At 39.1% G+C, this 12,399-nt stretch overlaps 1 protein-coding gene across 1 annotated transcript; it reads right to left on the bottom strand.

The window, feature by feature from the left end:
* Window positions 1-418: 418 nt before the first annotated feature.
* On the bottom strand, window positions 419-10,592 carry LOC121149312 (transmembrane and coiled-coil domain-containing protein 5B-like). Its single transcript, XM_040969831.1, has 12 exons — window positions 10,487-10,592; window positions 9,180-9,224; window positions 8,382-8,531; window positions 7,944-8,061; window positions 7,594-7,644; window positions 6,941-7,009; window positions 5,898-5,954; window positions 5,118-5,177; window positions 4,545-4,609; window positions 2,353-2,428; window positions 2,055-2,098; window positions 419-822 (listed from the first exon to the last, which is right to left on the bottom strand). Exons 2-12 carry the CDS (start codon window positions 9,212-9,214, stop codon window positions 624-626), a joined length of 924 nt encoding a protein of 307 aa, XP_040825765.1. The 5' UTR covers window positions 9,215-9,224; window positions 10,487-10,592; the 3' UTR covers window positions 419-623.
* Between the last annotated feature and the right edge of the window lie 1,807 nt (window positions 10,593-12,399).

Genomic DNA, 12,399 nt, shown 5'->3' with positions numbered 1-12,399 from the left:
TGCTTGAATTTTAAGGTAATTTTCTTCTCATTTAAGAATGAATAAAACCACATGTGCATGTGAAAAAGGTCAGCTTTTAAGCACATTCCACTCCTATAACACATAAAATAAAAAGTGCAGTAGGAGAGATAATGTGTCATTAAAATTATAAAAGGGAACAAACTGCCTATTCACCTACTCAATTCTTAATGGAGTGCTTAGTATGCTTAGTCCAAGATGATGGAAAATCTAACAAATGTGCGCATGGACTTTCTCTTTACATTTTTTAAAAATGTGGAGCAGAAAATTGACATCCTAGGGGAGTTTTTCATTCTCTTACTTAAAGTGCAGCTTTTCTCAACAATACAAGGTAGAACCTGAATGCCCAGTGAGACTCCAGGACTCCCCAAACCAATACATAGGCTAACATTGTGGTCTCTTGACAAACAGGTTTTTTTTTTTTTATTTGAAAGGGCATTATTCTACAGGTAAAGCAAGAAAAGAATGAATGAAGATATCAAACACCACGTAGCAGATCTGAGTCAAAAGCTTCTACTTCCCTCCAAGGCCGTCCTTCAACACAGTGGCCATGATTACACCTGCCCCTACTCAAGAGTAGGGTGAGATGCCCCGGGCGTCCCAGACTAGTGTGGTAGAACTTCTTCCACTTCAAGAGTAAGGGAGGGAAATAAGACATCCCTGAGTCTTGTCAAGGTGTCCCTGCTCATTACCATCGGCAGGGCATCCACAAAAAGATCTGGGTTTATGTACTGTAGATGGAAAAACATGTAGCCCAGCAGCCTAATGAAGATCATGGCCATGAAGACAAGACACTGGAAATTCCTGCAAAGAGACATTTATTATTACAACATGGGAAACAGCTCGGTGTTAAAGCAGTGTAATCACAAATTGCTAGTGAATTGTTTTGTTGAAACCAGTCTTATGAACTATGTGTGGGAGGTGAGAGGGTACAGAAGGTGAGGGTAGTGGGCAGGTTAATATAGAAAAAAAGTGATGTAGCGGTTAGGAGTTGATGACAAGCCTCCTATCATTTAAGTCTTCCAGCAAAACAAAACAAAACAAAAAACACCAGAGATTAGAGCTGCAAAAGGAGATGACTTTCCAGGTACTGTATATTGAGCATGGCCTTTGGATGTTGTCACAAAATGTCACATTCGCAAACCTCATCATTAGTGTGCTTTACCAAGCCTTTTATAGCAAGTAGTTCTAGAATTTGAAATATATGATTTAGCCACTGTTGCATCAATGTAATAATGTCAGGTTTTTATAAATGTCTAGTGCTCAGAGAGACCAACTCAAACAAGTAAAGTTTCGCGTGTGTGTGTTAAGTACACCCACAAGAAAATTCTGTGGCAACTAATATGAGGTTCTTGTTCTTTAGTTATATTGAGATGTCTTAAATAGAAGTCTTTCCTTAAAATGATACATGAAATACTTCAGGGTCCATCTTCATATTTCAAAAATCAAAAAGGGAAAAGACACAGAGTTCAATATAATTCTAAAATTTCTTGGTCTGCATTAAAAGAATATATTGACAATAGGATGCTGGACTCTCTGCCATTGTCCATACCTGCAATGGTGGACATATAACTGTTTTTGAAGAACTATACTATGGTAATAATATAGGGGAATCCAGTGAGGAGGGGAATTGGGGAGGGGATAAGGGAAATCCCAAGTCCGATGGAACTGCATCATAAAATGATAATAATAACAAGAATAATAATAAGTAAAATTCAAAAAACGATGAAAATTAATGCTGCCTGTGTTCTCTCCTGAAGAGCGACTAGAGCACAGTTTGACAGGTTCAAGATCTAGAAAACAGAGAAGGGTCACAGTGAAGCTCATGAACATGGGTATTGAAGGTGAAATGCAACATAGAACCTTTATCTGAAATTCACAGAAAAAGCTAAGAATTTTCCCAGCTATTTATAACTGTAAAATTCTGGTGTTATCATTCTGGGTTGGGAAAGGAAGCAAGGACTGAGAAAAAAATCTGGATGTGTTTTTCCTTTATTCCCTTACTATGTCAGCTAAAGAGCAAATGTGTCATTTACCTGTACCAAAAGATTCTCTTTTGTTTCCTCATGATGGTCTTCTCCTGTTGGGGTGGGGGATTAATCGAAGCTCAGTTACTGCTGTCTATGTGCTCACAGAGGTCCTATAGCAGGGGAGTGGAGAGGGGCCACCTGGATTCGAGTTGTCTGGATAAGTCTGGATCTATCACTCTGTTATTGTATGGAGCACATCACTTAACATCATTGTTTACTAATTCCAGGGTGATTGAGAAATAAACACAAGTAGGGAGAGACAAAAAAAGGGGGAGCCAGAGAGAGAAGAACAGGAAAGACCTACCATATTGCTTTGGATGGTCTCCACCAGAATTGACCCAGACTTCACAATTTGGGATGAGTTATTTTGGACCTTGGATCTAGGTTAAAACAAAACAAAACAAGCTCAGCATCCATAATTATGTAAAATCATCCAATGGACTGATAAAATGTGACTTCTGAGTCATATATCAGCTATGATCATGATTTATTTCCTAGATTCAAAATAACAATTGCTGTGCTCCATATTCAGAATTCATAGTTTCTCAGCATACTAAGAACCAAGATGATGGAACCCATCTCAAAAGAAAGACAATTTATAATACAAAGACTGAAATAATCATGAAGTTGAATTCAAACAGAAAGTCTTTTTTTTGTTTGTTTTTTTGGTAGCAGTTCAAAGCTCAGTTTTGTTCTTATATCCCTAGCTGGCTGTTCACAGACTACTCCCAGTGTACATGGTTTGTAGATCAACTGGAAATCTGGGTAGAGTTTGGAATCTGACGCTTCCCATGACTGGCTCCTTCTTTTCTTTGAGCATCTTTGCCTGCCCCAAACTGTCACTGTCGTCGCCGTCTTTTCCTCCTCCTCCTCCTCCTTTTTCTTCTCTTCCTCTTCCTTCTCCTCCTCCTTCTTTTTATCCCAGAATGACTATTTAGCTGCCTCTTACAGAGCAAGTTTACTCATTGTTTATTTATTCATTCACTATTGCCCATTTGTTTTCATTTGTTTTGTTTTGCTGTCCATAGCTTATAATTATTTTCCTCTCCCTAGAGGGATTGAGTCCAGTAAAAGCTTACTCAGCACTTTTATGGGAATTTCTTTTGTAGTCATCAAATGAAAGGGAAGAGGTGTGGCAGACTCATGATTTTTGCCTTAATGGATTAGCTTGTGTCAGACAAGTCTACCTCCAAAAGCAACTATGAAAACTGGGCAAAGTGCCTGGCAGCTGTTGGAATGCCTTGGTGAATGTAGCCAGAAATCATGGAGATACAGATCCATGAAGCTTACTTAGCAGAGCAACTCATTCATCTAGGCTTTCTCCTAGAACAGTATTTGCCAGTCTGTGGTACAGGGAAACTGAGTCCAGTCAGCAAGTGGCAGCATCAGTTGGCTGAGCACACAGTAAGGCCATCACTGTGACTATGATTTGGGGGAAAAAAAATTCTAAGGAGGAGGGAGGTACAGAGAATTAGTTCAAACATCTGTAGGGGTGTTCCTCTCAAGACAGCAGGATCCTAAGCTGTGTGTCTACAGCAAAGCATTCGAAGAAAGCTCAGAAGACAAAAGATAAAGGGTTGAGTAAACAATTGAATAGCCATACAGTGCATGGATCAGAAGTCATGGGCATGTTTTCAAGGGCATGACTCTTACAACCAGTTGTTCAAAAGTGTTTCCCAAAGTTTAATATGTGTCATGATAAAAATATTCAGCAAGCTGAAAATGAAAAGGGAAAAGATTGAGAAAATTAATAAATTAAAGCTCCTTAAGGTTAAAATCTACTGCTTTTTAAAAGACATTCTTTAAGAAAGTTAGGAAAGAAAACCATGACACAAATAACCATGTGACAAAAAACCATGTGAAAAAAATATTTTAAAAAACATGAACAAATCAACAAGAAAAAGAAAACCTCACAAATGCAGGCCAAAGACAAAGGAAACACCCACATTTTTCACTTAGCATTATGAAAAAGCTGTAAAACATCAGAACTGTAAAGATTTGTGTACTTTATATATATAATGTAATCATATGTAATTAAAGCATAAACAAAAATATAACAAATCCTAAGACACACAAGTCTATCAACGCAAAGTACAAGAATGCCTCACTTGTGCCTTCAGCATAACCCCACCATTTCTTGGAGACAAGACACATAGAAGGACAGGGCATGTATCGGCAGAAATAGCTCTGTGTCTCTGGACCTCTTTTTTTTCCCCTTGACCCTTCCTCTCTGAACATACCTTGAGTCAGTTTGCAGCAATGACACTGTGCAGAGAGCAAATGAAAAAGTAATAGACATTTAAAGTTCCTGTAGCTGAGGAAAAGAGGAGAAAAGCCTGAATGTTATGATTTTTCAGACTGTAACACAGGGCAAAGGCTGCCAGAAATGACTTTTAGGAGGTCATTCACACAGGGACACTGGCTCTGCCAAGAACTACTCTGCCTTTCAGAATCTGCCTTAATTCCACTTCAGAGAGGTCTTTCTTTCAGACTTACATTTCTTTTTCGAGAAGCAGCACCTCCTTTTCCTTTTCCATCTGCCTCAGAATTTCCTGATATTTCTTCCCATGGGAATGAAAAAAAGGCCATAAATAATTTCCATATTTCATTATAATGCCATTGATAAATCATATTCTATAAAGACTCAGTCCTAATCTTCTAAATGAGTGCACATAAAAGTAAGGAAGATGTTCAAATACAAAGTAAGAGATATTGGTAACCAGAATGGATGGATATCAACAAAAAGAGTTTTCGTTCTGGATTCTGCTCATATTCAAGTCCCAGCTCTTAAGCTTATTAGCTGTGTTTCCCAGAGCATGTTAGCTAACTCTTTGTGTATGCAGGGTTCTCTTGCTTACAAAGCTATCATTTTAACAAAGGTAATGGATAAATTGGGAGCTTATCACAGGGCTCAGCACAAAACAAAAATCTTTATGAGCATCTGTCTTTTTACTGCTATGTAAAAGGCATTTTCCCCAGTGACAAATACTTTCCTAATGAGAAACCAAGAATGTCAGGCCCTTGGGGGAAATCTGTCCTTGCTTTGCCTTTTCCCCAAAGGTGTGCTACCTTTATGTAGTGGGCCTGGTCCTCACAGAGCTGGTACACAGATTGGTAGTCACTCTCTACCTAGAAAGAAAAGAAAATTAACACACACCATCAGTCAAACCAGAACCAAGCATGAGCTGCTTTCTGGGACCCTACTTGGTACCCTAAACATTTGGCTGGTTTCCAAGCAACTCCTTAGTTGAAAGATAACTATATTCCAAAGACATGATCTCAGAATTCACACAGAGCATCTAATTTTCAATAAAGAAAACTGTCTGCCTATGTTGTCATACACCTCTCAGATGGGACCTCAAGAAATACTTTGAGGCAGTTATGCTTGGGATTTGATGATATTTGAGGCAGAGAAATATTTTTCAGAAATGGCAAAGCCAGTACTTTTTACTTTATTCTCCTTGCCTTACCTCAAGTGATTCTGTTTATAAGATCCTTGGAATTTTCTACCTTTAAAATACTTTTTTGAAAGAGAGATGGGAAGAGATCTTTGATATACTGATTCATTATCCAAATACCCACAATAGCGGGATTGGGCCAGGCCAAAGCCAGGGGCCAAAAGCCAGGGACCAAAGGTAGGAGCTAGGAAGTCAGTCCACAAGGGCTCAAGTACTTGAACCATTGACTTCTTTTTTTTTCCAAGGTGCACATGAGTAGCAAACTGGAATGGAGAGGAGGCTAGGACATTAAACCAAGTACTCCTATAAATGCAAGCATTGTAAGCAGGGTAAATCAACACACTTGCCCCTGTCCTGTTATTTTGCTTAATAAGAGAGATACTTCCTCTACCTTGGCCAGTTTCTTTTCTTGCTTTGCACAGGACTCTGCTGACTTCTGAACTTTTACCTACAGAAGAAAATAAATGACAGCAGGAAGTTAACAGCATTTTTGGAGAAGGTAAATCAGTAATTATTACCCTCTCCAGACCAGCAAGGAACATAATGATGACTATGGTACATTGAGGATAGGCATTGAGGATACGGCCCTCATTATATAAATGGGAAAACAAAAAAGCATGAATTCAGTTAAAAATTTTGGAATTTTGGTGGGTCACCAAGTGACAGAAAGCCCGATGCCCCAATGAAAGTTACCTGTCCTTCCCCCAATGCTGTTCACCAAAATTCCCCAGACATTTTCTCCACTCATAATCAATAAGATGCTCTGGCACTTTCTCTGAACCACACAAGGAGCAAAGGAAAACTTTGCCGCACTTTTTCAGAGGAAAAAAAAAAGACTGTGGGACTCTTGCATTTTTGATTGAGTCAACTGGCCATATTTAACACATAAACCAACAAGGAGCCTCCCAATAATGGAAGTCCAATTCATTCATTCAGTAAATGTTTACTGTGTATCTGTCATGTGCCAGGGACTATTCTGAACATTCATATGTGAACACCACAGGTCAGAAAATTTATGTGAAACAGGAAAAAAATCATGTTGCTAATGGATTTACTGTGTAGCATGGGAAAACAGACTATTAATCCTAAGTCCTGTAAGTCAGGGGTTCGAAAATCAGATTGTTGACAAATCCCCCTTTAATCATGGAAGTTACTATTTACTTCCTCAAATATCTTACTTGTATGTCCTCGCTAAGGTCCTCGCTTATTGGTGGCATGCCCTGATGAGCATTCAGAACATGTGTTACATTGACTAATGGATGACGAGGCTTCTCAAGCAATTACCTCCATTTTGATGCCATGATAATCATCACTGGTACAAGTGCATTCACCACAGGCCCTTCACATCTCACCCAAGGGAACCCTTGAAAACAACTCCTTCCAAAATCTAGAATTGGCAGCAAAGGAAGTCTCTAGTTCTGCTTTTCTGCTCACCTTCAGTTCTGTCAACTTTTGCTTCAGCCTTCCTTGATCAGGGCCAACATTCTGAAATCTGCTCGAAATCTGAAATATCATTCCCCATATTATGAACTAAGACACACAAACATGAAAACTTGGGATATGGCAGGCTTGGGTGATGGAGACTCATGTGACTGAGACCACAAGAATGGTGGTTTAGTCATTCAGATGTCAATTGAAAATTAGTGAAAAAGTGTCTCCATTTCCCTGAGGAAGTTGTCTGATTCCATGCTAAAGGACATGAGTTTTGTTCCCATAGCCTGAGGAAACTAAGGCACAATGAGAAGAGGGAGATGAGAAAGGGAATGGAACAAACTGACTGGGAAAAGAGGGAAAGATCATTTCTCTCTTTATAGTCCTTCATTTCTCTCCAGAATCAGAAATTTTGAAATGCAGACCTTGGACAGTTTGTTCCAAGAGTCAAAATCCACACAGGGATTTTACTGGTTACTCCTTCTCCAGTCTTTCTGACTGTAGAGTCCAAGAAGACAAGTAACTCTATGGGAATCCTCAGAAATGGCTTTGAGATATGGAAATCAGCTACTTCATTCATATCCCTCTTTCTGAGAATGTATGCCCACACCCCATCTTCCATCTTTTATGAAGAGTATGTTCCAGGCCCGTTTTACCTCTTTCTGAAGCTCTGCTATGTTTCTGTTAAGAATTTTATTCTTTTTTTCCTGTAGGGAGAAGAAAGCAAAGGGGACAAATCTGTTTTTGCTCTCCTATTTTCCCCCTTACCAGGACCCTGGAATGAAATCTGGGGATGCATTCATCAAGTGGCCCCACATGGTGAATCTGGGAACAGAGCCCAGGTATCAGCCTTCATGCTGAGTACTACATCTCCAGAACACCCCCTTAACCAGTTGTGATTTTTATAGTATAGAAGTGATGAGAATGCAATGATCTCATAGGAATGAGGACATAGCAGAATGTGAGCAAAGTACAGCCAAAGATGTCTGACTACACATTCACTTACCAGCTTCCCTGACTGTAGTTCCAGGTCCTTCAGGGATTCCTCTTTCTCTGATACAATGTGTTCCAATTCCTCCTTCTCTTTGATTTGTCCTAGTGACAAGGAGATCTCTGCTTCCAGACTAAAAAGATGGAAAATTACCTAAGTGTCAGGCAGTCCGAAGGAGCCACCAAAAAGGACTCTAGCTTAAGGTGTTACTAATTTCACAGTGCTGGAGTGCCTACTACTTGGGCCAGTGGTGACAAAACTTTAACCTAATGTGCATACTTAATGTATAAATTTATTATAGAAGTTTTGAGGGCATGACAGTTCATTTTTCAGGTTTTAAATACATGATTCCACTAGTCATCCAAAGAAATTATCCTTCTTCCAATTTTCTCTCTAGTCCAAAGGAACTAGGATAAAGAGAAACCCTTTCCCTCACCAACAGCAAGGTCTGACCTTTGAATAGTTCCTTCTTTCTCTTGGATCTTTCTAAGAAGAATCTGATTAGCCTCATCCAGTTTCTGCAAGTCCTGTTCAAGATCTGAGTTCAGGTAGTCAAGATTCTGTTTTGTGACTTCTAAATTTGGTATTTCCATCATCTTGCACCTGCAGAAAAATTACCTTCAGTATTAAACCCAAGCCAAGAAAATGCAGGAGCATATAGGGAATGCTTTTCCCTGTTATCTCACTCATTCTCCCACCTGCTGCTTTGAGTAAGCCTAACCAGTTATACTTCATTTTCTCATGATAAATTCACTTCTATCATGTTTTGCATAAAGAAAAATTACTGGAGTTAAATTACACTTTATTTTCAAATATTACAAGTGAGCCTAATACAATGCAAATCTTTTATCATGTAAAATAAATATTTTTCATATGCATAATTATACTCTAACTTGCCTCCAAAATTTATTTATAAAGTATGTGGAATCCAGTGACTCCTCTTAAGTATTTAAACATCTGAAAGGGAAGAATTTTTTATTTCCCTTAGTTTTAGACTTGACCAATGGACCAAATTAGGCAGAGGTATCTGCTTAATGCAGAGCTGGAAAAAGATGGGTCATTTTGACAAATAAGACTAACATACTATTTAAGATTTCAGTTGTTTCTGAAAAATCCACTGCTAATCTGAAAGCACTACAAAGAACTAAAGGTTCTTCTCTCCAGGCAGCCTCTTCAGGCTTGAATTTTTGGGATTTCTCCCCATAGTACAGTAGTTCCTCTACCAAACTGTGTGCTAATGTCAGTACTTACACATCATTCAATGAGTTCTGCCCAACTTCTTCCATGTTAGATTCCCTGAAATGTAAGTATAAACAGCTGTTATTCAAAATGAAATCCCTAATGAACAACATAGAAAGGGTCAGGTGAAAGGTAAATATATTCAGGCAAGTCAGAGACAAGACAGACACCAAGCCTTCTATACTCCACTTCCGAAGACCAACTGCAATATTCTATAGAGACTAAAAGACTAAATTTCAGTGGAACATTGTCATATTTTTACTTAAAATGTCATAAGTGAATACCACAAGAGTATAGAAACATTTTTGTTTTAGGATATTTTCATTCTTTGGTTATTTTTTTTCTCCGATTCTCCCTCACCCTTTCCCACATTTATGTTGTGACCAGTAAAATATAAAGAGTACTCATGTACACCTAGTGACAATTCATGAGCAGTTTTATTTACCCAAAGCTTCAGGAAAACTTAGATAAAAGTAGAGGAGTTAAGAGTAAGAAAATTGATTGCTTGGAGCTGGCATTGTGATGGGACAGGTTAAGCCACTTTGGGATGTCTGTATTCCAAACCAGAGTGCTGAATTTAGGCCAAGCTCCTCTGCTTCTGATCCAGTTTCCTGCTAATGCACCTGGAAGGCAGCAGATGATTCTTCAAGTAACTGGGTCCTTTTCCACCCAGGTGGGATATCTGGAAGAAGTTCCAGACATCTGGCTTTGGCCTGGCTCAACTCATTAGGGAAATGAAATAGTGGATAGAAACTATCTCTTCCTCCCCCCCTCCCTCTTGCTTCCCCTCTTCCTTCTCCTTCCTCTTCTTTCTTCTATATCCTCCTCTTGTTTTCTCTGGCTCTTTCTCCCTCTCTCCTTTCTTCCCTCCTCCATCTTTTCCTGTTACTCCTTTAAATAAGTAAATAATGAATCTTTTAAAATTCTTGGCTGGCTGAATACCTGCTAGTTCACTGCTGTATTATTTTCAACAAGCTCTAAATACTTCAGGTTGAGTTATTTCCAAAACAGCAGAAGAAACCACAACATGGGCAACCGGGTCCAGCTCCTGGGAGAAACAACAATCCAGATGTCAGAAATGGTCTCTCATAGTCATTTGGACAAAACTGAAGTTTGATACCAAATACAATCTGAGTAGAATACAAAACCTTTCTCCCTTCATATTCTGTATTATTTTGCTTTCTCTGAGCCCTTTTTCAGGTTTCCATTTTAATCCCTTTTCTCACCTCCTCCTCCCTTTTCTCCATGCATTTCCCTTTTCTTTCTATTCTCTTTACACTCAAGGTGTCCCAAGCTATGATAATGCTCTCTGGGCTCACCCTTGTTTTCCCAACCAAGATTTCTTCTACTTTCAATGGAGATTTCCAGTTGAATACCAGAACTTTCCAAAAAGGCACTGCCTTGCTGACTGAACTTTCCAATTACAGCTGTACCTGTCCTTCTGGTCTGGGTGGGGCAGTATGTCATAGTGGCTGATGATAGGTGGGATGGCAACAATGCATCAGTATGCCAGTAGGCTGACTGAAGGTACAATTCAGGACCTTAGCATAGTATAGATCTCAAAGTCTTCTAGATACAATTGGATCTCTTCTAAAGCAGCAATCAGTTCTAGAGACCACAATCCATTTCCCTGAATCTCTTGGCTAGGCAAGTGATTGTGTTTACTTTGATTTTTCTTCTGGGATTTCTGTAGCATACATGCAAATTACTGTTCCAGAATTCAAATTATGAATCTCTATTCATGGCATCCTAGGGCTAAGTGTTGATCAGAGAGCAGGACAAGAAGAATCTTAAAGAAATCTTACCTTTCGGGGCTGACGTGGTAGCCTAGTGGCCAAAGTCCTTGCTGTCACACACTAAGATCCCATATGGGTGTTGGTTCTAATCCAGGAAGCCCCACTTCCCATCCAACTCCCTGCTTCTGGCCTGGCAAAACAGTCAAGAACGGCCCAAAACCTTAGGACCTTGCATCTGTGTGGGAGACCTGGAAGAGGGTCCTGACTCCTGACTTTGGATTGGTGCAGCTCCAGCCGTTGCAGCCACTTGGAGAGTGAATCATCAGACGGAAGATCTTCCTCTCTATATATCTGACTTTATAATAAAATTAAATAAATCTTTTGGGAAAAAAGTCTTATCTTTCGAGTTAAATAAACCCTCACTCTCAACAAGTTGGGTCCTTGGAGCTGAAAAGCAAACTCTTTTACTTCATTCTTCAAGTCATTGAGAAAAGAATGTCTGATGTTTCAGAGGTGAAGGGAGTGTGTGGAGGTAGAGCAGAAGGGCAAAAAGGGGAGGTTGGAATTCAGGAATCCAATTGTACTGTCCATTCCTTCAGAGACTTAAATTACTGGCACAACACAGAAGGCTTCATTGTCAGTGTGTCATTTCCAAGAATGCCTGGAATCCTTTATGTGTTGACTAAGAAGTTGACACAAATCACAGAATTGGAGAAATGCCAATATAGGCATATTCTTGGACTTCAAATATGTTGATTTCTTTTTCTTAAGGTCAATTCACTCCCTTGTGATCTAAGTCAAACTTTTTCCAGATAAATTACAGTAATTTGAAGTCCCTTGGAAAACACCTTCTAGGACACATCATTCTGTTTGAGGAATATCTGTTACCCATGCTTCACAAGTTGGCCTGAATGCTGCTGTGTCTACCTCTCCCTAGAAACCAACATCCTAATACCAACAAAATGAATCCCTCCAATACCTGTTCCTCTCCTGATGTTTTATGTTGTTTTTAATCTTGTACGCATCTCACCACTGAGTCTTAAAGAGTATATTTTAATCGTACTCTTGTTTTTACAAATGAGATTGTATAACTCATGTTTGATTCCTCACACCCCCAGTTATATTCCAAGTGTACTGATTGCTCAGAATCCAGTGTGGAAATAAATTCAGCTACAGACGCACTTTAACTCTATTTTATCCTGGCACTTTAAAGTTGAGTTACCTTGGCCAGACTACTTGCTCTTTTGGAGTTCAAATCTCCTTACCTGTAAATTGGGTATTACTCTTGCTTCACCAAGTTGTGGTGAAATAATATATGTAAAGTTGTCATATGCCCAGAATACAGTGCTATCCATTTATTCTTCACTGTGTCCAACATAATGTGTATTTCATTTTCTATCTCTCATTACCTTTGCACATGACATGTCCTGACTGCTTTTAGTATCAATGCATGATTAAATGACTCATTCTATTTCCTCTTTCTAGATTAGGTGATC

This window comes from Ochotona curzoniae, unplaced genomic scaffold (genome assembly GCF_017591425.1).
Source record: "Ochotona curzoniae isolate NIBS_2020 unplaced genomic scaffold, NIBS_Ocur_1.0 scaffold_4701, whole genome shotgun sequence".
NCBI classification, from domain to species: domain Eukaryota; kingdom Metazoa; phylum Chordata; class Mammalia; order Lagomorpha; family Ochotonidae; genus Ochotona; species Ochotona curzoniae.
The sequence above is the reverse complement of the archived record's forward strand: the minus strand, read 5'-3'. Positions and strand labels throughout refer to the sequence as shown.